The sequence below is a fragment of the Oryza sativa genome, chromosome 8 (assembly GCF_034140825.1).
Source record: "Oryza sativa Japonica Group chromosome 8, ASM3414082v1".
NCBI classification, from domain to species: domain Eukaryota; kingdom Viridiplantae; phylum Streptophyta; class Magnoliopsida; order Poales; family Poaceae; genus Oryza; species Oryza sativa.
Genome location: NC_089042.1, coordinates 22,627,838 through 22,651,582, shown reverse-complemented (window position 1 = coordinate 22,651,582; position 23,745 = coordinate 22,627,838). Strand labels below are relative to the sequence as shown.

Genomic DNA, 23,745 nt, shown 5'->3' with positions numbered 1-23,745 from the left:
GCGCTTTTATTTTTACTCCCGGTTGGTGACTCTAATCGAGACTAAAGATGACGATCTTTAGTCCCGGATTCTTCCTTCCCGTTTACAACCCGGGACTAAAAAGGGTTGCGAACCGGGAGAGATGTGGGGTTCTCTATCACATCCATGAATATATATATGGGCTGCACACATATACAAACATGCATGGAGCAGTCCAAGTCAGTCAAATAATATGAACAAAAAGCAACCACTTCTCTTCGCACAAAGAGAGTTCAAACGTCTCCATGGAAGAGATAGAGATCAGAGAAAATATATGGATGCCTATTTTATTATCAATGTATTGTACAATGAGTGCGTGGTAACATTTTGTTTAGAGGAGTGTAGTATACATGATTGTGTATTATCATTATACAGAGTTTTAAATCATACTGTTAGGAAAACTATATGACTTTCTATCAGATAACTAATTAAGTTTTACTCTGGCTTATTTTTGATTTATTTCTTTTGATATCAGAAGATGCCAACCCAACCAGGACACTGCAGCACATTACTAGCCACTTACAGATGCCAACTCTATTCCATAGTCGTTTGACTGCTAGCTTTGTTGTTTTTATAGTGGGGAGTCCTTTTTCTCTAGAGGTATTTTACCATCCTTGAGGTGAGGAGCCTCCCCGCCCCCTTATCATTAAAAATAAATAAATTAAAAAAATCAATTTTATTTTGTAGTTACTGTTAATATTTTGATGTTTCCTCTTTATTTTTGTTTTCTTGCATACATACCAGAGAGTATATTGCTAGCAATCTTGGATGCTTATCTGTTCCTCCGATGCAATGCTATATTTAGGCTATAGCATGCAGCGCTACATCTATCATCGATTGGATTCGACTTTAGCCAGCCTGTATATACTCCTTTAGGCTGGTGCTACATACCGAAATGCATATACTCCCTTCATTTTGAATAGTTGTGACTTGTGAGTGTTAGTGCTATTTTAATTTTGATCATAAATCACTTTTAAAGTATAATATTTTGATGAGTAAAATTTACATGTGACATATATAATTTGATTACATGGTATAATCTTTTTTTTGAGAAATTACATGGTATAATCTTATGTAACATCCTCAAATTTTAAACTAAAATTTGACTGCATCATGCTGGCTTTTAATTAAATTTGTTTGGTTCAAAAATCTATTTCTTGTTTATTTAACAAAATTGGTTCAAGTATTATTAGAACCCTTCCAATTTATTCCCTTTATTCTAAACCCTAGTGAATTTGAGCAAATTCTCTCAAATTCAAACCATAGATTATTTTCTTAGTTCACCCTAATGTTAGTAAGGATTTGCCATACTTTAAACCCTAGTGAAACCCTTCCAAACTCCTAGTTTGAATTCAAATCTTTTCTAGGGAAATATTCAAAATTCCTGAAATCTACTGTTCATTGCACTCAAGGTGCTCGACAGAATGCCCAGCCCAGCTAGAGCAGCCCAACTCCAACCCAATCTTATGCAAAGTTTAGAATTGGTCCTAGGGGACCACATCCCACTCAAAACCGTGGTTCTCTTTACCTCTTCCTCCCTTTCACGCGCGCCGACCAGCAGCCGACTTTGCCGCGCGCCGAGCCGCCGCGCGTCGGTCTCGGGATCGATCGCGCGTGCCCAACCGCCTTGGCGCGCTGCCGCCCGTCCAACGCCTTCAACCCACCGTTGCCGCACCAATCTCGACGACGACAAAGCCGGGACGACGACCGCCGCACGAAATCACTGCTCGACGCCGTGCGCTCCCGTCCAAGCCGCCGCCGAGTGCGATTTCGTTTCTACCCGGGATGAATCGCGCCAATTCTTGCCGCACGGTTAGATTGAAGATAGACGGTGGTATCCCCTCCCTCAATTCAAACCATTCACCCCCATGCCGGCTGTTTTCACCCTCGCCGCTGCCGCGCGTCGTGCTCGGATTGGCGCCAACACGTCGCCAGCCGATTCCAACCGCGGTCAAGTCAATCCTTCGCCGGTAAGTATTCGAACGTGGCCTCCCGCCACTCAAATTGATCTTGCCCGCCCTCTCTCAGCCTCTGCCGCCCTAACCATATCCAAAGCTCGAGCTCATCCATGGCGATGACGGTGCCCGAGCTCATCCGCTCCTCCTAGCCCTATAAATAGGACCCCAATCCCTTCCCTGTCCATCATCGATCATCCATGACCATAGCCCCTCAACCCCGAAGCTCTGCTTCATCAATCCGTCTCACCAACCACCCTCGCCCGTCGGTCGAACACCTTGTGCGCGATCGACTTCACCCTTCTCCATCCATCCTCCGCCCTAAATACCTCATAGAACACCTTATATCAGCCATGTTCTAGCATACTAAGCCCTAACCAAAGCTCTGCGTCGAGTTTTACCTCACCGCATCAAGCCGAGCATCGCCGCCCCCGCGCTGCTCTGTTCTTCACCGCCGCGAAGTTTTTCCGGCCGCAATCCGTCGTTTCAACCGATCTCGGTGAGTTCTTCCGTTTCAACCATCTACATACTACCTAGATTCTATTTTAGCAATCCCTTTGCACTAACACACCACCCTCTGAGCTGCCGACGTGAGCACGACCGTCGCCTATGGAGGTGCTCGTCGGCAACTATTCTCCGCACCTTGCCAAAGGTCGGCAAGCTGTCGGAATCCCTCTAAATACCTCGTAGATGCTCTAGAACCCCTCCCCTAGCCATGTCTAACCCTTATCATTTTGATCGCTATCTCGGCCTAACCGTGCCACCGCCGCCCTAGCCGCTAAGCCGTCCACGCACCAAATTAACTCCTCCGCCGCCGCTCGCCGTCGCCGGAGATCCCTAGCTCCCTCCCCTCCTCGGCCGCAACTACTTTTATCCTCTAGCGCCGCCGCAATCCTAAACCCTAGCGCCGCTGGCCCGATTTGGGGAACGGCCGGAGGTTGAAGAAGAGAAGAGAGAGAGAGACTGACAGGTGGGACCCGCTCACAGTGCCATTTCTCTTTTATTCAATTTTCAAACTTTAGAAGCCCATATCTTTTAAAATATAGATCCAATTCCAGTGAAACTTGGACCAATATTCTTCTAAAATCATTCTCTATCTTTTGGACCCCTTTTTGTTATTTTTTTTGCATTTTATCTTATTTTCCCTATTTTCTTATTTTTAAATTTTATTTAAAACTTCTTGTTGAATTTGGATTTTATATGTCTAACCCTAGGTCTTGAGGATTCCTATGACACTCTAAATAATATTAATCAATCTCAGGACATCGAGCAAGGCAAGTTACCATATACCTGTTGATCATTTAAACCTATATTTTACAAATTATTTATTTATAGCCTTCTATTCAATATTCTATTTTCTATGCATAAATCAATCATAGAAACCCAGACAATTTAGTATTGCTTATTTTGCTTACAATCTGGTTAAAATATCCTATACTTAGATTGGGACGATACGTAAGATTTGGATGATTTCCGGGTGGCTAGTATTGTCTCAATCGATATAAGATTTACCAGGTACTTATGTCGAACGAACGAGTACGACCGCAGTTTCTAGAATGGGGACATACCTAGTTATTAGGTTAATTGGCAATATGGCACCTCTGTATAGTGGTTCTTATTTTTAAGTCCTCGCGCAGGAGGCAACTATAGCCGCGAAGGGCAATTTCTACCATTACCATGTACAGGTAATTGGTTTATTGAGCTCAATTATAATTATGGTTATATTTCTAAACCCTGATCGAGATGACGTGGTGTCATACGATCAGTTCCCCTTAAATACCTCGGGAACGCCAGAACTCCTCTTGCTGCTGTTAATATTACGTTCAGAGCATATGAGGATACAAGTTCATGGAACAGGTGCCACAATTGTTAATGACTTAATACTGGGCCATGACTAAAGCCGATAATTATCAGCAAGTCGTGGACTGCGGGTAAAGCGTACATCTACTGCAGTAGAATATCTTTGAAACTATTCGAATTGAGTACCGGGACTCATATGGTACCCTGGTTAGAAACTTAAAGTTTATATGTTTATAAATCTTGCTATAATTCTTCCAGATTGTCCAATATTGCTTTTTTTTTTGCAAAGAACCCCATTATATGTCAATGCATATTATATTTCCGAGATAACTTGCTGAGTATTGTGAATACTCATCCTTGCTCTTATAACCCCCTTTTTCAGATTTGGGTCAAGAGGACCCTTATGACTATTACTACGAAGACCTCGATAATTTAGAAAATCCCTAAAGGTTATACCTCACTAGTCAGAATGTATAGAAACTTCCGCTGTGTATTAATCAGTTAGAAGAGTACCTATTATTGTAAAACCCTTGATATTGTAAGACTTTAACGTATGCAATGAAGAACCAGTTATATTGTATGTATCAATTTTTACTGATCCAGGGATTGATACATTAATCTCAGTCGGATCCAAGTTGTTAGTTTTGGGTCTCGACATCTTAACTAGTTTTAAATCTAGTATAAAAAAAACTAGTTGTAAATCTGTCGTTAGAATAGTACTCCCTCCGTTTCACAATGTAAGTCATTTTAGCATTTCCCATATTCATATTTATGTTAATGAATCTAGATAGATATAATGTAAGTCTATATCTATCTAGATTTATTAACATAAATATGAATGTGGGAAATGCTAGAATGACTTACATTGTGAAACGGAGGAAGTAGTCAATTAAGTTTGGATGTGATCGAATAATGTCTAGTGACAATTATTTTATACTAATGTAGTGACTATAAGTTATATTTTGGACTGGGAATGAATTATTGCCAAAAATTTATGCTATTGCTCCATGAATCATGATAATTAATTATGCCCTCTCATAGCAATAGCATAACTAATGTCTTAGACACATTTTATGGTCTTACACACGTTGAACATTTTTACCGTAAAATTTGATATCTCACTAGAGAATACCAAAAAAATCACTCTTTCAATACTACATATGTATCAAAATATAACAACTTTTAACAATGAAATTGAAAAGTACTTGTACCTCAAGCTTATAGCCAAATGATATATTTTTAGATGGAGGTAGTATGCATTTTTACTTGCATAATCATCTTAATTATTAGATTCGTGCATACATATACTTATCTACCATAACATGCCTAATTTTTTTGCTGCTGATGACGTAGGAATTCTGCGCGAAGCACAAGAAGGACATGGCCGACGAGCACCCCGTCATCTCGTCAGACTCCATGTTCCTCAAAGCCATCCTTCCGACGCTCAATGTCTCACCGTGCAACCCCCTAACCATCACCGGCGGCGCCGGTTCAAGCACTGTCACCGCGGCGGCCTTCGCTGGCGGAAGCTCTTCACCTGCACCACTTCAAGTTCTGGTTTTCCAGCAGCAATCCACTGGCAACGGCAACGTGGAAATTAGCTTCAACAGCAATGCTTCGCCTATGGCCATGTAGGCGCCAGCCGATAATTCTATGATATCCTTCAACAACATCACTGCTGCACCGGTGGCCAATGCGGTGATCTCCTTCAACAACTTTGCTCAGTCGACAGCCGGGCAAGCGTCGGCGACGATGGGACATCATTTGTCAGGTGGTGTCCAGCAGCTGGATGCTCCCTAGCAGAAGGGGCCTTCTCCTACCAAGGCCCTTTGCCACCTTCCATGCGCAACCACATCAACCTGCTTCTAACGGCCTTGCCACTGCAGATTGGGATAGCCATGGACAAAGGCAAGGCTCCTTTGATCGAGCTTCCATACGGTATACCCATGGATGACTTCCTCGTCGGACAAACTGCATATGGCGGTGCCGGACCATCCATCGAAGCCCCTGACGCCACCGCCGCTGCGTACCCCTACATAGATGCATTGAACAATAACGTTGCAGCTGGCTCTCTCATGGCGTCACCAATGGAGCCAACGTTCAGCATCACCGAGCCAACCGTGTTGACCCAGGGTGAGGGATCAGAGACGAATGCGGTAGCAACAACACGTAACAACGCCGCACCATTAATGGTACCTGATCAAGTTACTGCTGATGCTGCAATGGATGCTGAAGAAGACATCATGTTTTCACTGGAGTCTCTCCTTGGGCTGGACTACGACATGCTGCCTATGGAAGACAGCAGCGCCGCCGAAGCCGCTGCCGCTGATGATTCAGCTGGCATGGACATTGGCTGGGACCTCGACCTGCATGATATCTTGGTGGAGAATGCCAATGACTTCGTGTTCCTGGACAGCATTGCCGGGAGCGAGTAGTCGGTAGTCATTTCATAGCAAATAAATTAGCTCTAGTTAAGTTAGAGATTAGAGAGAGGGGATGTGAACTCTCTATGATAAAACAACTTTAGTCTTGTTGCAAGTACTCTGAACATCGATGATTTTTCCTCCAACTGAGCAATCACTAATTTTGTGTTATGGTCACACATATATCGATGGAGGTAAAAAATACTACAATTGTTTCAGCAGACACAAATGATCTTTTTATATTAAATGTGTCCTTCACATATCCTACCCTCCCTACACAACACACACAACCCTAATACAGGGAAACAACTAAATGTGTTCCTCACGTATCCTACCATCCCCACACAACAGACACAACCCCAATACAAGGAAACAGCTATGAATGACTATGAGCTTAGGCCTAGTACTGCTTACTATAGCTACTATTATATATACGTGATTATGAACTCCTACACAAAATATGTTAATTACTATCACAATAATTTTCATAATCAATACTAATTTAAAGAAAAATATACTAACTATTTATCCCTAACTAGCACTAATCTTGAAATGATAATCACTATCTAACATAAATATGGTAATTATCACTATTTGATTACCACGATCAATGTAAGCGAAGGTGGGTGAGCTTGTTCGAACAAAATCCAACAGCTATCTTGGCAAGGGGATCCCTTCCCATTCTCATCCACTTTTCTTTACACACCACTGACATTTGAACTCTCATTCTCTCTTTCTATCCTCTGTTTTTGAGCAAAGGCTCCCTTTCTCTAAAGGGAAGATGACCTTGCCAAGATAGCTGTTGGATTTTGTTTCAACAGAGCTCATCCGATCAATTTTGTTGGATCCACCTATCCAATATTTCTTGAGAAAATTCCTAGGGTAGCTGCATGTCCCTATCCATCTCTTGCCCATGAATCAAACACTGAAAATCCTAATGGCAGGCGACGGATCCACTCGTCCCGATACAGAATTGATGAAGGGGTTTTTAAATTTGAGCAGGAAGTGACATTGGTAATTTCAGGCTAAAATGTACAACGAAGGACATGCGTCCCCTCTCCCACCGTAGATTTGACCCTCAAATGTGTGGCAGTGCATAACATTAGTTTTCTCTCCAAATAATAAAAAAAAATTGTTACTAACATCACTCATTGCACTAGTAATCGTCACCCTGGCTTGCCGGTATTCAAATAGAGCGCTTACTCCCCTTAATTCTAATCACTTCATGTCAGTGAAAAATTGAGCTGTAAGCGGTGTGTGTCATGCACATATGTGTGGCAATGGAGGATGAGACAATCTTCTCCTTCTTCCCTGATGGCCTCTGTCTCATGATTCTAGATGACGACATGAAGGTCATCAAAACCGCAACATCGGCAACGTTGTTCGAACTCCACTATCCATGTAGATTTTGGACGATTTTTGGTGTCCTGCGTGCAATATACATCAGTAGATTGTGTGTACAACACGCAGATATCTGGACGGGTATGGGTCCTTGATGAAATATTTTTGTTTGTGTAATCTTTCAATTTTTGTGGGATTTCTTGTGAATGAAAGTTTTATTGTTTGTATATAGGTGTTTTTTTGTAGGATTTGTTTGGAATAAGGAACTTTTGTGGTTCTTTCAACTTCTTTGATACCATCTTGTTTCTAAATGTTTTGGTCGCTTGATTTGAGATGCAAAATGTGTGTAGTACATTTTCTGATTTTCAGCAAGGTGTTTTGTTTTACTTTTGTATGTGGGTCGGCTATAGTCTACGGGTAAAGGGGCAGTCAGTGACTCATTGCATGTTATAAAAACTTTCTTTTTTAATGAAACTGAAGATAATGTGTCCCTTGCATATCATCTACTCAACCACCTCCCCCTACGAACACACAATGCGATGTTTTTCAGCAGAATGAAATGGTTCAAAAAGAACCAAACCGTGAGTTTTCAACATAGTGGAGTGGATTGGTTGCATTCGTTTCAAAAAATCCCTCAGTGACTCACGTGGTGAACATCTGTGCATTAAATGTCAATATTGGTTCATGTAGGTGTGATATTTTTTATCGGAACAAAATATTTTAAGAAGCACAAAAACATGTGTTTTGGAAAAGTCTCTCCATGACTCGCATGGCTAACATTTGTGCATTGGATGCCGATATTAGCCCACGTGGGTATGATTTTTTTCATTGGAACAAAATATTTCAAATAGCACCAAAACATGATTTTTGAATATATTGGAGTGGATTGGGTTCGTTCGTTTGAAAAATCTTTCCATGACTTGCGTGGAGCAAAGTTCGGAAATTAATGCTCGGGCTTAGATTGATGTGATATTTTTCACCGAAATGAAATATTTCAGAAAACAACACAATAGATTCTTATCGGTCTGCTCTTCTTCTTTCATGTAAATGCTATTGTGCTTTAACTATATCTGTAGCGATGGACCCGTTATGATCGTGTCTCACCAAGATATTTGTATATATTTCTTATTTTCCTGATATTGTAGAATAACCCCATATTTAGGGTGTTGTATAAACTAATGTATAAAAGGACTAAAATACTCCCAAGATAATGTTGTACATATATAGCAAATCAAGAGAAAGATGTGATTTCCGTTTACATATGAATACAATGAGCCCTCCTAGGACAAGAGGGGAGGGGTCTCCCCATTCCATCCACCTCTCTGAGCCTTCATCCTCTTCCTCTCATCTCCTCACAGGACCAAGCTTGGGCTGCCTCCCATTGGAGGGATGCCCTTGCCATGCATGTTGGATTTTGTTCCAACACCTGATTAATATGAGAATTTCTAGAGTCCATAGCAACATTTTATTATTTTAAATTTTAATGATTTTTCAGTTTATCATTTGGGGATTTATTTTATATTTATTCGGATTGTAATTAATCTCATGTTGGGTTCTATGATAAAATTGCATTTAAATATTTTTTATTTTTAATTAATTTTCTATGCATGCATGTCGCCGTTAAGGACATCACCCTGATCTAGTGATCTTCCACCCCCGTGCGTGCTTTGAGTCATAGCTCGGTCTGCCGCTCGATCCTATTGCGGAGCTCGATCTGGCACCATCGAAGTTTGATTCGCTGCCGTCGGCACCCCTTCCTTGCCACTGGAGCTCCATGGTCCGTCCTCACCACTACAGCTCTCCTGTCATTGTCAAGCTCAGTCTACACATCGGAGCTCAATCTACCATCAGTCGGGAGGGGATGGGAGGGTACACGAGGAGGTGGCACCGGCGAAGATGGGAGGGGGAAGAGGACCAAAAGCAGTTGAATGCGCGATGGGGGAGAAAGAGAATGGGACGAGGGGGTTCCGTCGATAAGCAAGGGTACTCTATATGTAATTTTTTTTATCTTGATAAAGAGTCTAAATATAAAAGTTGAGTTGATTTGTTAATATACAATATGAAAATGACTAACATACAAGGAATCGAGGCCTGAGACGAAATAGAGGCACAAGTTCCGCTCCGCCGTTCGCCATCGTTGATGGTCGGGTTAATTTCTGTCGGGCTCGGCACACCGTACGTGACGCGTGGTCGCGCGCGCGCTTCACCCGCACCTGCGGGGGCGCCCGGCGCAACGCTCGAGGAGGATACACGGTTGGATGAAGACTTGGTGAGTTGGCATGCGACAGTAACCGTGACGCTAGCTATCTCTTGCTACCTGATCACTTCTTGTCCATTTGCACTTAGGTGCAGCGTGCAACGTTGGTTTCCTCTGCATAGTAGCACGCACGATCGACGTGGGGAGTGGGGACTACTTTTTATTATTTTTTAAGTTGCTTTTGTTCTTTCCTCCCTATTGCTGCAATGGACGTCAGTTTCGAATGGGTGCAAAGTTTTTAAAGTATACGGGCGTATATTTGAAGTATTAAATGTAGACTAATAACGAAACAAATTATAGATTCTGTCTGTAAACCGCGAGACGAATTTATTAAGTCTAATTAATCCATCATTAACAAATATTTACTGTAGCATCATATTATCAAATCATAGTGTAACTAGACTCGAAAGATTCGTCTCGCAATTTACATGCAAACCGTGTAATTGATTTTTTTCCATATTTAATGCACCACGCATGTGTCCAAACATTTGATATGATGTTTTTGGCTAAAATTTTTTAGAATCTAAACAAGGCCTAAGGTAAAAAATATTTTTCCGGGAACCATCGTTATAGTAGCTGGTAGTTGCCTACATGAAATAGGGGTGGAGATATTTCGATATATATGGACCTGCATGCAAAACATAGAAACATAGAAATGATTAAACTACTCTTGTTCAACAAGACTTAGGAATGATTAATAAACCACTATTGTTTTTTATTTAGTACTCCCTCCATACTGGTAAAATATAACGTTTAGGACAACATTTAGCATACTAAGGGGTGATTAATTAGGGGGTATTTTTCTATATCTGTCCCTATTAAATACAGTTGTGCGTAGCATTCCATTTGAGAAGCAAACTTAACTCAAGCGGCTAGTGCGGTGAGGCTGGAGTCCTTGGGATGATTTTGCATGGGAAACGAGGTGAGCAGGCGTGCTGCGGATTAATTGTGGAAGCTTGGCTATTGAATAGACAAGAGCAATCCCGTCCACAAGGCCTAGCTACGGTTCATAACGTCGTTTAAATCGCAAACGAGGTTAGGGGCTAGAACGAAGTTTTTTTCTATATTGAGAGAGTACGTGCTGTATTTCCTATCATCGTTTTAGATGATATTTTTAAAGTTTTATATTAGTATGAAAGTTAAGTAAATGTTGTTGAGTATGCATATGTGGCTAATGGAGCTAGCGTGCCATAATTTTGTACGGTTCATCTCAATATTTGTGTTCATAAAGATGGCTTCATGTATAATACTAATTGTAGGAATAAGCACGCACTCGAGAGTAATTTGTGTGGACATGAATAAGTAATTTGCGGGCCCATACAAATTTACTTTAGATGACAAGATAAATTAATGGTAGTAATAATTGATATCAGGCTGACGTTGTAGAAATGACCGCAACGAAGAGAAAGGGAGATGGTATGGTTGATGACATAAAATTTTAGTAATAGAAAATAAATGGAGTATGATGACAATAGTGATAGAAACGCCTGTAGCGATAGTAACGGTCAAAAGGATGACGATTGGATATGAGTGCTGATTGGCCGATCTTTGTCAGCGAGGAATATTCTGGTACCGACATTTCAAGATTCTTTTCCAATGTGTATTATCTATATGTCATGATAGAGTTAACGACCATATATATGGCGGCGGGAAGGTTAAAAGTACCATTATTACTTTAAGAGAGCTGAAAAACACATATATTCCCACGAAACAAACTATAATTTCCATATTCTAACACAAGGAAAGGAAATATTTTTTAATTAATTGGAAGCTGAGAGTCTATCCTCTCATATCTGCTAGTACCAATTTTCACACCCCTATCCATTAACACACTTCAATACATGACTACAGTAAGCTTTCTCCGGTGCACTGCAAACGTAAGCGAGAAATGGAGCTTTTACGCCTGACCCAGCTCTTAGCCTCTTAATTATTGTCCTCACATGGACACGTTTGGCAGATGATGTTCCCATCTCCCCAAATTTTCACCAGGCCTGTTTTCCTCCGTTCTCCTAGACCGATGATTAATGTCCTAAGCAAAATTCCAATTTGGCAGATATACGATGTTGTGATGCAAGATAGTATTAAAAAGCACGACCATTTTGTTGGCGTTCCTCCGCTACGCCGTGCGTGCGCCATCGTCGATGGCCCGACGAATGCACGCCGTGATGTGTGGGCGCGGCACCCACGCAGCCGGTACTCGCTCGCCTTGCGCGCGCGCGGCCGCCCAAAGTTCGAGGCCTTCGAGGATATACACTGGCAGGTGCGTTGGCGCTCGACAGTGTGACTATAGCTTTCTATCTCTGGCTGGCGACCTCACTTCTCCTTTGTCCATTTGCACTTAGCTGCAGCGTGCGATGCGAGAAGAGGCGTACGTCGGTTTCCTCTACATGGTCTCAGGCACCGGATGGATGATCGACATGGGGGCCACTTTCTTTCTTTTTTTTAAAAAATATATTTTTCAGATGCTATGTTCTTATCCTTCATGTTGTTGTATTTGGGATGTTAGCAGTTTCATTGGACACTGGCGACATGGACTAGGTGGGTGAAAAATTTGAAGCGAAACAAGCGTTAAACTATTTCTATAGTTAGTAGGTGTGCAACGAGAGAGGGATGGAGATATTTCGATATGGAAATGCAAAACTTGGGAAAGGACTATACTACTTTTGCGCTCTTGTTGAACAAAGGACTAAACAAATCTTGTTTTCCATTGCAAGTGTATCGAAAATCAAGTAGGTGTTCTTGAGTGAGCGTGCACAATGTAATTAACGGAATTAGTACTACTACCGAATTGATTTTTCTGAATGAGATCCCTTTAGGTTGCAGGCAGACCATAACTACTACCACATGCAAAAGCCACTTCCCCGAATCGGTTCAAGGGCTGCATGCGAAAATATATTCACTCTGCTACTTCTCCCCTCTTCTCCCACTTCCTCTTGATCCAGGCCGGCCACCTGCTCGGGCTGGTGGCGATGACGGCGGGCTCGGGCAACGACAGGAGTGGTAGTGCCAGCGTCGACGCAGGCTGCGATGAGCTCGGGTATGGCCGCGGACTCTGCCTCGGACCACACGGATCCCGCCGTATCTCCTCACTATCTTCCTCGGCTTCCTCTCTCCTTACGGCCAATGGGCACGGGATCCGCCGATGCTAGCGAAAGAGTGGGAGCCGCAGAGCACAAAACCCGAGCCAGATCCATTGGCTGCGGGGCTTGCTCGGGGCGGATGCAGTAGCAGCGGGAAGCAGTGGATCCGGCCGAGGTGGATCCAGCGGCGACAGGCTCAGGAGCCAAGGGTGTCGATGAGGGCTGTGATGACTGACGAGCTCGGCTGCGGATCCCGCCTTCTCTCCTATATCTCTCTCTCTCCCCTGGCCTTGGCATATCCTCTCCTGACGGCTGGTGGGCATGGGATCCGCTGGCGGCGGAGGCTTAGGGGCCGGCGAGGTGGAGTGCGACGACGACCGAGTGGTGGCAAATTTGGCTTGGGTTTTGATTTTGACAATTTTTTCGACCAAAATTATTTTCGCATGCAGTCGGTATAGGTGACCGCATGAAGAAATTCCGTCTTCACATACGGTTGCGCTGGTCGCATGCGAAAATATTGATTTTCACAGATACCTGGATGCAGGTGGCTACTTTGCCCATATGCAAAAATAGGTTTTGGCCGTCTACAGAAACAATTGTTTACTGGTGTAGTATGCCATTAATTTGCATTGTTAATTCATCCCAGTATTTGTGTTTATAAAGTTGGGCTTGTGGATTCACATATTCGAATGCACCACATTGCATGGACACGAATTAGTAATTTGTGGGCTCTAATAAATTTACTTGGATTACAAGATAATTAAGTGAAAAGGAGAAAGGGTATGTCGTTGTGACTTTAATTTTCTTTAAAGGATCTATGACTTTAAATTTAATTAGTAGTAAAACATGCACAGAGGATGGCGACAAGTGAAGCGTCCGTGCTATCATAACGGTCACAGGACAACGGTTAGATGGAAGTAATACATATATGGCTGTTCTTCGTCGGCTTCCAAGAAACATTCTAATAGCACTATCACTTGAAGATTCTTTCAATGTCTATATATATTATCCATGCGCTATGATGAGTCAATGACCGTATACATATATGGCGGCGAAAGGTTAAAATACAATTATATATAAATAGTGGAACTGAAAAACACAAATATTTCAACAGTAAACTATATTTTTATATATCTAATAAAATAAAAAATAAATAGCAAGTCTGAGTATATATCCATATCTGCTACCTACTTCCACACCCTTATCCATTAATAACACTCTTCTATACATGACTATGAAGTACTCCACCCCGTTGTTATTACCCCGGGGCATGACGACCATCGATGGATCAATATAACCCTTGTCTCCACCGACTGATCCGAGCCGATTCGATCGACATTGAAGAAAGTGTCGACATACCCCGCATCACTTCATCGCTGACTGCGCTTGCGACGACATCATCAAGATGACTAGATGATCAACGCTCGAGAGTTTAGCTACATTTGTTCATGTATATATCCATGCATCTATGGCTGCACATATATACAAGCATGCATATAGAACAGTCCAAGTCAGTCAAAGATCATATATATTTATATACGAACAAAAAGCAACCACTTCTCGTCACACAAGAGAGTTCAAACGTCTTCACGGAAGAGATAGAGATCAGAGAAAATGGATGCCTATTTGTTTTCTCAAAGTATTATTGTACAATGAGTAATGTGCGGTATCATTTTGTTTAGAGGAGTGTAGTACAATTTACCATTGGCGTAGATTTTTAACCGGGATGTTCATGCGTATATGATGCACATATACACTTTTTTGAATAAAAAGGCCACAAGAACGTATAATAACGTGTATAAGTGCAAAATTGAGGGGCTTTCAACTTTGTGCAGGAAGTGACAGTCGTAATTTCCGGCTAAAAATGCATATAGAAGGACACGTTTCACCTTTCACACCGGCTCAAATGTGGCAGTGAAACTTCAGTTTTCTCCACAAAAATAATAAATTAAGGAAAAAAATCGTCACTACACGTCACTCATCCCCATCTCCCAGGCTTGTCCGGCCTATAAATGCAGCCTCCCTCCCCTCTATTCTCTAATCACTCAAAACACTCATCAATGAAATCTGATCAGCGGTAGCTTTTTTTTTTTCTTTCTGAAGGAACAAAAGTGAGCAATAGCTAGCGGTACATCTCTCTCTGTGGCAATGGATCAAGCGAGGATCTCGTTCTTCCCGGATGGTCTCCGTGTGATGATCATCGACGACGACGCAAAGGCCGTCAGAAGGGCAACGGCGACGTTGTCCCAACTGCAGTACGCAGGTAGATTAATTTGGATGATTTTCTGTATGAGATTTTTTTTTAATCTTGTTTGTGTAATGTTTCTTCTTGCCGGGATTCTTGTTTGTTCAATCTGTGTATTTTTACGGGGATTTCTTGAGGATGAAACTCTTTTGCTGTTTTCTGTAGGATTATTTTCAAGATCGACGAAATTTTTGGTTCTCTCGGTGTCTACGATACTGTATCTCTTGCTTCTAAATGCTTTTATTCCCTGATTTGAGATGAACAAAACATGTACTAGTATATTGTCTGATTTTTATGTACGTGGGTCAAGTATAGTCTGGGAATAAATTAAGTGGCAGTCAGTAACTCATCTTTATCAATTCCTAAATAAAACTGACCATGTTGTTTGATGTTTTGCCATGGTGATTCTTTGTATATTTTTTGTTTGAACCACTGGTTTTAGCCCTCTTTTATACAAACCATGGATGTATGTTCTTGCTTGTTTCAACTAAATTCAAATTAGTCGGTTGCGCACTTTTGCTTCGCGCCATAATAGTTTTTTTTTTAATAAAAGCTTGCTGTTTATGTATGAAGAATTTTGTTGTAGTATTGCACCTGATACTTCACTATTGTTTGAGTTTGCTCAATTAGTACACACCTATTGAGATTTCTCCCCCTCACTTTTCATAAAAAAAGAGGAAAAAAAGAACAGTTTTTGGAAGAATGTCTCCCACTAGCTTTTGAGTTGTAGTCATAACATGCATGAAACTGCTTACACAGTCAATTATTTAAAGCTGTAAAATGTCTTTTCCCACATAAAACAAAACAAAACTCTTACTGCATTTACTCCTTGTCTTTTCCAGTGGTGGCGACGCACTCCACCGCAAGCGCTGGTCTGCGTGCCCTCTCCGGCGACAACGTGGTAGAAATCCAAGCCATCCTCTGCGATGTCCACAAGGTGGTCTCCTCCGGCTTCGACTTCCGCCGCGTCGTCGAGTCCGAGCTTCGCATCCCCGTCATCTACCGTAAGCACTTACCATTCTCTCCCTCGAATGATCGACTATAAACTATACATGAGGTTTTCTCTCATCCGTGAAGCAATATATATCTCTTGATATTTGAGATGTACTTTTTCATGAACGAATTTAAAAAAGTAATGCTAAAAGTTAGAATGGAGTTGAAAACTTATCTTTGTAAATAGTCTTGAATTTTTATTTCATTTTTAAGGTATAAGTGTATGAGTTAGTTGGGAGGTAGATACCTCCACCCTGAAGGAGGTATATACCTCATAACTAATACTATGTGGTATTTATCTATATACTTCCAAGACTCAGAAATGCCTAGACATTATCAATTATAAATTTATCTTCTAGTCAGTTTAATCAATTCAATTTTTTTATCACTAAAACACAATAGGGAAGTATGTACCTTTTAAAGGATGGAATTAAGAAAAACCTCGTATATACATATATACACATATGTAATCTTTCGTTTGATCGTTGATGCTTGCGTACGTGCACGTGTGTCATGCAGTTCTGTCGAAGATGGAGGAGGAGGACATGGTCGCCGGCGAGGACGCGGAGTTCCTGAACCACCTCCTGCTGACGGCGACCTACATCGTCAGGAAGCCGCTCAACCCCACCGTGATGGCCCGGCTGTGGAGGGTGGTGGCATGGCGCATGTACTGCCTGGAAGAAAGGATTCAGGCCAATGTCGCTGCCAATGCTGGCGCTGGTGGCGAAGACGACGACGACGACGACGACGTAGTTATCGTCGAGGAGCCCCAAGTGCACTTCAAGGTGGTGAGAAGAACGTCCGGTGGCAGCAGGAAGAGGCAGCTGACAATCAACGTCGTCGACGACGGCAACCGCGGCAGCGGCAGCGGCGGCGGCGGCGGCGGCGGCGCAGGTTCTTACCCCCAGAAACACCACTTACACTTGCATGCATGCAATATATACTGATCTGAAATTGATACAGTAGCTTCCTGCATACATGGTCCGTGTGACGTGTAGTGTAGGAGAAAAGAATCCGATGCAATTAATTCTTTTTGTTTTTTCTTTACTTTCAACTTTGAAACAGTATTTTATAGACGTGAAATTGCAAAAAAATATGAAAAAAAAGTAGTATAAACAGATTGTGCATTATCATTTTTAAATCATACTGTTAGGGAAAGTTTCTATCAAATAACTAACTAATACTCCCTTTGTTTTTTAATATATGACGCCGTTGATTTTTTCTTACATGTTTGACCATTCGTCTTACTCAAAAATTTTATGCAAATGTATAAGATATAAATCACATTTAAAGTAGTATGAGTGATAAAACAACTCATAACAAAATAAATTATAATTACGTAAATTTTTTGAATAAGACGAATGGTCAAACATGTGAGAAAAAATCAACGGCGTCATCTATTAAAAAACGGAGGTAGTATAGTTTTTCTCCGGCTTATTTTTGATTTATTTCCTTTGGTAACAACAGATGCCAACCCAACCAGGATACTGCAGCACATCACTAGCAACTTACAGGTGCCAACTCTCTTCCATAGTCGTTTAATTTGACTGCTAGCTTTGCTGTTTTCACTACCTTAATTTCAAAAGCATCAATTTTATTTTGTAGTTTACTGTTAATATTTGGATGTTTCCTCTTTATTTTTGTTTTCTTGCATACGTACTAGTATACAGTATGTTGCTAGCAATCTTGGATGCTTATCTGGCCCTCCGATGCGATGCTATCTTTAGGCTATAGCATGTAGCGCTGCATCTTCGATAGGATTCTTGTTGTAGAGTCCTTCAGGCTGCTTCTACATTCCAAAATGCATATAATCCTTTCATTTTAAATAGTTGTGACTTGAGTGTTAGTGCTATTTTAATTTTGATCCTTAATCACTTTCAAAGTATAATATTTTGATGAATGAAATTTATACGCGGCATATATAATTTGATTACATGGTACAATTTTTTTTTATAAATTACATGGTATAATCTTAACTAGATGTAGTTAAATCTAGTATAAAAAACTAGTTGCAAATCTGTCGTTAAAATAGTAGTCAAATTAAGTGTGGATATGAATAACATGTAGTGACAATTATTTTATACTAATGTAGTGACTATAAGTTATATTTTGGACTGGGAATGAATTGTTACCAAAAAAATTATGCTACTGAATATATCATGATAATTAATTAAGCCCTCTTATTGCAATAGCATAATTAATGTTTTAGACAAATTATATGGTTTTAGAGATGCTGAACATTTTTATCATAAAATTTGATACCTCACTAGCGAGTACCACAAAACCGCTCTTTAAAATACTACATCTGTTCCAAAATATAATAAATTTTAACAATAAAACTGCAAAGTTCTTTGTACCTCAAACTTATAGCCAAATGATATATTTTTGAATGGAGGTAGTATGTATTTTCTCTGTACAATCATAGATGCGTGCATACATATACTACTTATGTACATGACATGCCTGAATTTCTTGCTGCTGGTGCCGTAGGAATTCCGCACGAAGCACCAGAAGAAGGACATGGCCATCGAGCGTCCCCTCATCTCGTCGGACTCCATGTTCCTCAAAGCCATCCTCCCGACGCTCAAAATCTCACCATGCAACCCCCTGACCCTCACTGGCGGCATCGGTTCAAGCAGTGTCGCCGCGGAGGCCTTCGCTGGCGGCAGCTCTTCAGCTGCACCACTTCAAATTCCAGTTTTCCAGCAGCAATCCACCGGCAATGGCAACACGGTGATTAGCTTCAGCAACAATGCTTCACCGATGGCCATGCGTGCGCCAACCGACAATACTATGATATCGTTCAACAATGTCTCTGCTGCGCCGGTCGCCAATGCGGTGATCTCCTTCAGCAACATTTCTAGGTCTGCTGCCATGCAGGCACCAGCGGCAAGGGGGCAACATCTGTCCGGTGATGTCCAGCAGCTGGATTTTCCCCAGCAGAAGCTGTACTTTGGGCCCTTCTCCTACCAAGGGCCTCCGCCACCTTCCATGCACAACCACATCAACCTACTCCCGCCGACGTCCTCCCCTGTGACCTGCTCCATGGACAAAGGCAAGGTTCCTATTATCGAGCTCCCATATGGGATGCCTGTGGATGACTTCCTCGTCAGTCAAACCACATATGGCGGTGCCGGACCATCCATCGGAGCCACTGACGCTGCTGCCGCTGCGTACCCTTACACAGATGCACCGAGCAATAACGTTGCAACTGGCTGTCTCATGGTGCCACCAATGGGGCCAGCATTCAGTATCACTGAGCCAACTGTGGTGGCCCAAGGTGAGGGCACCGGCACCGGTGTCGACGCCGGCACATCAGAGAAGAACGCGATAGTAGAAGCACCAAACAACCCCGCGCCATTAATGGTACTGGATCAGGTTGCTGCTGATGCTGCAATGGATGTTCAAGAAGACATCATGTTCTCTTTGGAATCTCTTCTGGGGCCGGACTATGACCTGCTACCTATGGAAGACGTTAGTGCTCCGGACACCGCTGCAGCCGGTGATGCAGCTGGTGGCTCACTGGACGGAGAGGAAGGCGGCATGGACATTGGTTGGGATCTCGACCTGGATGACATCCTGGTGGAGAACGTTAATGACTTCGCGTTCCTGGACAACCTTGCCGGGAGCGAGTAGTCAGTAGTCATCTCATCGCAAATATATTATCTCAAGTTAATTAAGCTAGAGATTAGAGAGAGGGGATGTGTGCTCAGTATGATAAAACAACTTTTAGTCTTTGTTGCAAGTACTCTAAACATTGATGATTTTTCCTCCGTTATCATGCCAGGAATGTGAACTTTTAAAACTCCAAATTCCTATATTGCAGATATGATATTATGATGCAAGATACTGGAGTATTATTTTGAGACATAGTAAGTATTTTGTTGCATTCCTGCGCTCCGGCGTCGTCGCGGACTAGGTGCCTCGCGTGGCTGCATGCCATGCACGCCGCTGGCCGATCGAAGTGGTTGTTTCGGTCGCATCTTCCTCTCGTACCCCGCGCCTCCTCACCTCACACTCTGCCTATTTTCCAACAAATGAAGGCTCACACTAGTGCTCTGAGTGCAAGGATTTCTGGTCACAAATAAGTATTTTGCGATCTTGAATAAGTTCACAGGGGTAACAGAGTGAGAAATAAGATATACTCTTCATCTATGAATACAAGGGTTCCTAGTCTTTTCTATTCATCCACAAATAAAATGGATTTTAGAGTACTTTTCCGCTCCAACTAACTACTTTATTATTTATTGCTCACTGATAGTTGAATTGTTATGCGTGATTATTTCCAACCGAGTAAACTTAAATGGGATGAAAGTACGTCCAGGCTCCATAAGTTGGTTTTGGCTAATTAGGTATGAAGGACCAACGAAAGGGCATGTAGCATAGTGGTTACAGTGACCTGAGTAGTATCCCAAGGTTCTAGGTTCAAATCTCGAGAAAATTGTGATTTTGCTATCGCAAAAGGATAGATTCGCTGGAATACTATCCCTTCAAAGTGATTCATTAAAATGCTATCCTAAACTAAGGGGTGTTCACTGAAATGCTATTTTGGGTCTTTTTGGTTGCTAGAAATGATTTAGCTCTATTTTCATTTTTGTTCTGACCAAAATACCCTTGCCTCATATAGGTTTTTACCAGATGGAATCGATCGAATCGATCTCATCCCGTCGGCATCGGCGCTGACTGAGGAGGAGCGACATCGGCAGCGGCGACATCGTCGCGCCTCCGCATCGGGTCCGGCTCCGGCGCCGGTGCCGGCCCCCGCCACTCCCTGACCTGCTCCTCTCCTTCCTCCTGCCCCAGTCCACTCGCGTCGCCGCCTCAGTAATGACCTCGGCAGGTGTCGGCGAAGAGCGTGGTGACCTCGACGATGGCGGCCGCGGAGGTGTTGGCGTTGGCGGCGGCGCAGGTGGGGAGGAGCGCGCCGAGCCTCGCGGTGTTGACAGGGAAGACGAGGAGGAGCGGGTCGCGGAGCAAGTGGCAGAAGCACCCCTCCCCGCCGCTGCTGCTGGGGGAGACACCGCGGAGGAAGGCCGCGCAGCAGGCCTCCGTGGGCGCGGGCGCCGGCCGCGCCCGCGGAGCCACCACCGCGACGTGCGACAGGCACGGCGCCACCGACACGATGGCCGCTGCGCACGGCGTCGCCGGCGGCACCTCCGAGAACGCCCCCGCCGCCGACGCTGACGCCGCCGCCGCGACCACGACACCACCCAGAGCTGTGCCGACACCACCCCGGCGCCAGGAAGACGGGGACGTGCGCCACCACCATTGCCGCCATGTTCGTCCGCTCGCGCCGCTGGGTCGCCGCGGCTGTCGCCGAAACGTCGGGGTGCTCGCTAGGTCGACGCCGGCCTCCCCGCCACGCCTGCTGCGCCCTCCCCACGCCCGTCGGCGGCGGCTGGCCACTGCCGCTCCCGAGAGAGAGGGGAAAAGAGAGATGAGTATGACAGGTGGGGCCCGCATAAGGGGTATTTTGGTCAGAACAAAAATGAAAATAGAGCTAAATCATTTCTAGCAACCAAAAAGACCCAAAATAGCATTTCAATGAACACCCCTTAGTCTAGGATAGCATTTTAGTGAATCACTTTGAAGGGATAGTATTCCAGCGAATCCATCCTTTTGCGATAGCAAAATCACAATTTTCTCTCAAATCTCCTATGGAGCGAATTTCAGATTGGGTTGTTTGCGGGGCTAAGTTCCCTATTTTAATGGACGTATATATATCCGGTTGGATGTAGAGGCCGGGTAAAAATACCCTTCTCTAAAAAAAAAGGTATGAAGGACCAGGCTGTCTTGTTCGTGACCCTGGTTAAGTGTTTCATTGGTAGCGGTTATAAACAGCTAGTTGGGGGATGTTGGTGGTCATTAAATTCCATTTTGACCCCATGCTCCCCCCCCCCCCCCAGCCCCAAAAAAAATACTTTTGGTAATAAAGTGGGTATAGTAGAAGATCAAAAGCATCAATTTCTTTTAGACTAATCCAGTTGCACAAGTTTTGGCGTCTCTTTTGATGGTCATTAAGTACCAATTTCGACCACCAACTAGCACAATGAATAAAGGGAAAACTAGCATTTCTTACACGTTTATCAATAATAAATAATGTAGTTGTATTAGGATTGGATAACTAATGTGGATGTAGGAATTATACACCAAAGTGAAGGAGAAATGAAGCCGGCATGCAAAGAAACATACCTCCGGCGAATCATGTGCAAGCACATGGATTGAAGGACCCACATGCTAAGCCAAACCGACCTAAAGTGGAATCAAACTATCGTGCATCGCCTTAGGAACTCACAAGTCCGCCGCTGGTGAAAGGCGGTGGAGAAAGGTGGTGCTAGGGGCTGAACTGCCATAGCCGCCTCTCATCTCCACCCTCCACGTGGTGATCCCTGGTTGGCTCCTGATGGCGGTTGTGGGAGTTACCGACTTCAATAACCATCATAAGCCACCTATAAATAGAGCTTACTCCCTCATTTGTAACACATACCTCAAGGAGCAATTCCCTATCCCACTTTGTATTCTCTATAGTTTCTAGTAGGAATAAAACTTAGGAGTTTTGGTCCTATAGTCTTCTCGGAGTTCTGGGTATGTCTCTAGTACTTTACTCTTCTTGTAAGACTATATTTGAATTAATAGAATTACCTTTTTTATTTATTTATGTTCATGGTTTATATATTTCTTTATTGAGTATATGTTCTATGAGTAGTATATACTTTGTATATCTGCTTCATCCTAGGCTAGTCGATCCATGCTATGGTAACAATCCAATAACCTTTATAGGTTGCTCTAGCTCCAACTTGTTCATCCTTAGGGTGAGTCCCGAGGGAGTTAGTGATATTATTTACTGGTATAAGCATGGTGCTTAGGCTAGATAAATGTCGTTAGATATGGTTGTGCACCACGGAAAGTGAGATAGGTGGCAAGTGTTAACAGCCTTGTTCGTCCCTTGTATTCCTCCACGTTCGGGTATGACGTAAGAGTGCGTAAATGCCATAACCACGCTGGCAGACCAGCAGGGAGTGGTCTCTCGGTAGTACCTGGGTGCCTGGAACTAAGTCCTATGTTGTAAACATGTGTACGTTAAGTGTATACTAGATATGATTAGTATAGAAGTACATATGAATTATAGGTTCCTAATGCTAATTTCCTATTAGATATTCTTTTAGAGGTGAATCTCCTGTGTGTCCACTACCTTATCAATTATTATCCTAACCCATGTTTAGACTATGGTGAATTAATTATAAGTTGATTAAGGAGACATAAAAGAAATCATATCTTTATACCATCACCTTCCTTGTGAAAATATAAATACAATACCCTTGGGAATACTCATGGGTAAAATGCTATAACGGTATCCGTGTGCTTGCAGATTTATCTGTGAATGTAAGAAATATTAGCAGTCTCCTCAGTATTTGTGAATGTAAGAAATACTAGCAGTCTCCTCAGTATTTTGCAAGTGTCAGTCAAAATAAGTTAGAAATGCACGAGTTCTCGAGGAACCACAACTGACTAGTCCAGAGTGCCTAGGCCGACCAAGCAATTGGTGTTACATTAGGACAGCTCGCCCCGAACTGTTGGGCTGGAGACCAGGAAGCTAGGAGGGCTAGGCCAGGCCGGCCACCCTAGCCTGACC

The 23,745-nt window shown here is 42.9% G+C and overlaps 2 protein-coding genes and 1 pseudogene across 2 annotated transcripts; 2 read left to right on the top strand and 1 right to left on the bottom strand.

The window, feature by feature from the left end:
- The first annotated feature begins 326 nt into the window (after positions 1-326).
- LOC107281962 (two-component response regulator ORR33-like) lies at positions 327-6,208 on the top strand (annotated as a pseudogene).
- An 8,709-nt stretch (positions 6,209-14,917) lies between these two features.
- LOC4345758 (two-component response regulator ORR33-like) lies at positions 14,918-19,955 on the top strand. Its single transcript, NM_001422584.1, has 5 exons — positions 14,918-15,137; positions 15,962-16,123; positions 16,632-17,006; positions 17,580-17,626; positions 18,603-19,955. Exons 1-5 carry the CDS (start codon positions 15,023-15,025, stop codon positions 19,746-19,748), a joined length of 1,845 nt encoding a protein of 614 aa, NP_001409513.1. The 5' UTR covers positions 14,918-15,022; the 3' UTR covers positions 19,749-19,955.
- A 978-nt stretch (positions 19,956-20,933) lies between these two features.
- Positions 20,934-21,575, bottom strand: LOC107281961 (non-specific lipid transfer protein GPI-anchored 25-like). Its single transcript, XM_015793824.3, has one exon. It carries the CDS (start codon positions 21,573-21,575, stop codon positions 20,934-20,936), a length of 642 nt encoding a protein of 213 aa, XP_015649310.2.
- Between the last annotated feature and the right edge of the window lie 2,170 nt (positions 21,576-23,745).

Coding starts and splice junctions, on each gene's coding strand:
- LOC4345758 (NM_001422584.1), top strand. CDS start 15,023: ATGGATCAAGCGAGGATCTCGTTCTTCCCGGATGGTCTCCGTGTGATG. Junction 15,138..15,961: donor GTCCCAACTGCAGTACGCAG/GTAGATTAATTT, acceptor TGTCTTTTCCAG/TGGTGGCGACGCACTCCACC. Junction 17,007..17,579: donor CGGCGGCGGCGGCGGCGCAG/GTTCTTACCCCC, acceptor TGGTAACAACAG/ATGCCAACCCAACCAGGATA.
- LOC107281961 (XM_015793824.3), bottom strand. CDS start 21,575: ATGCGGGCCCCACCTGTCATACTCATCTCTCTTTTCCCCTCTCTCTCG.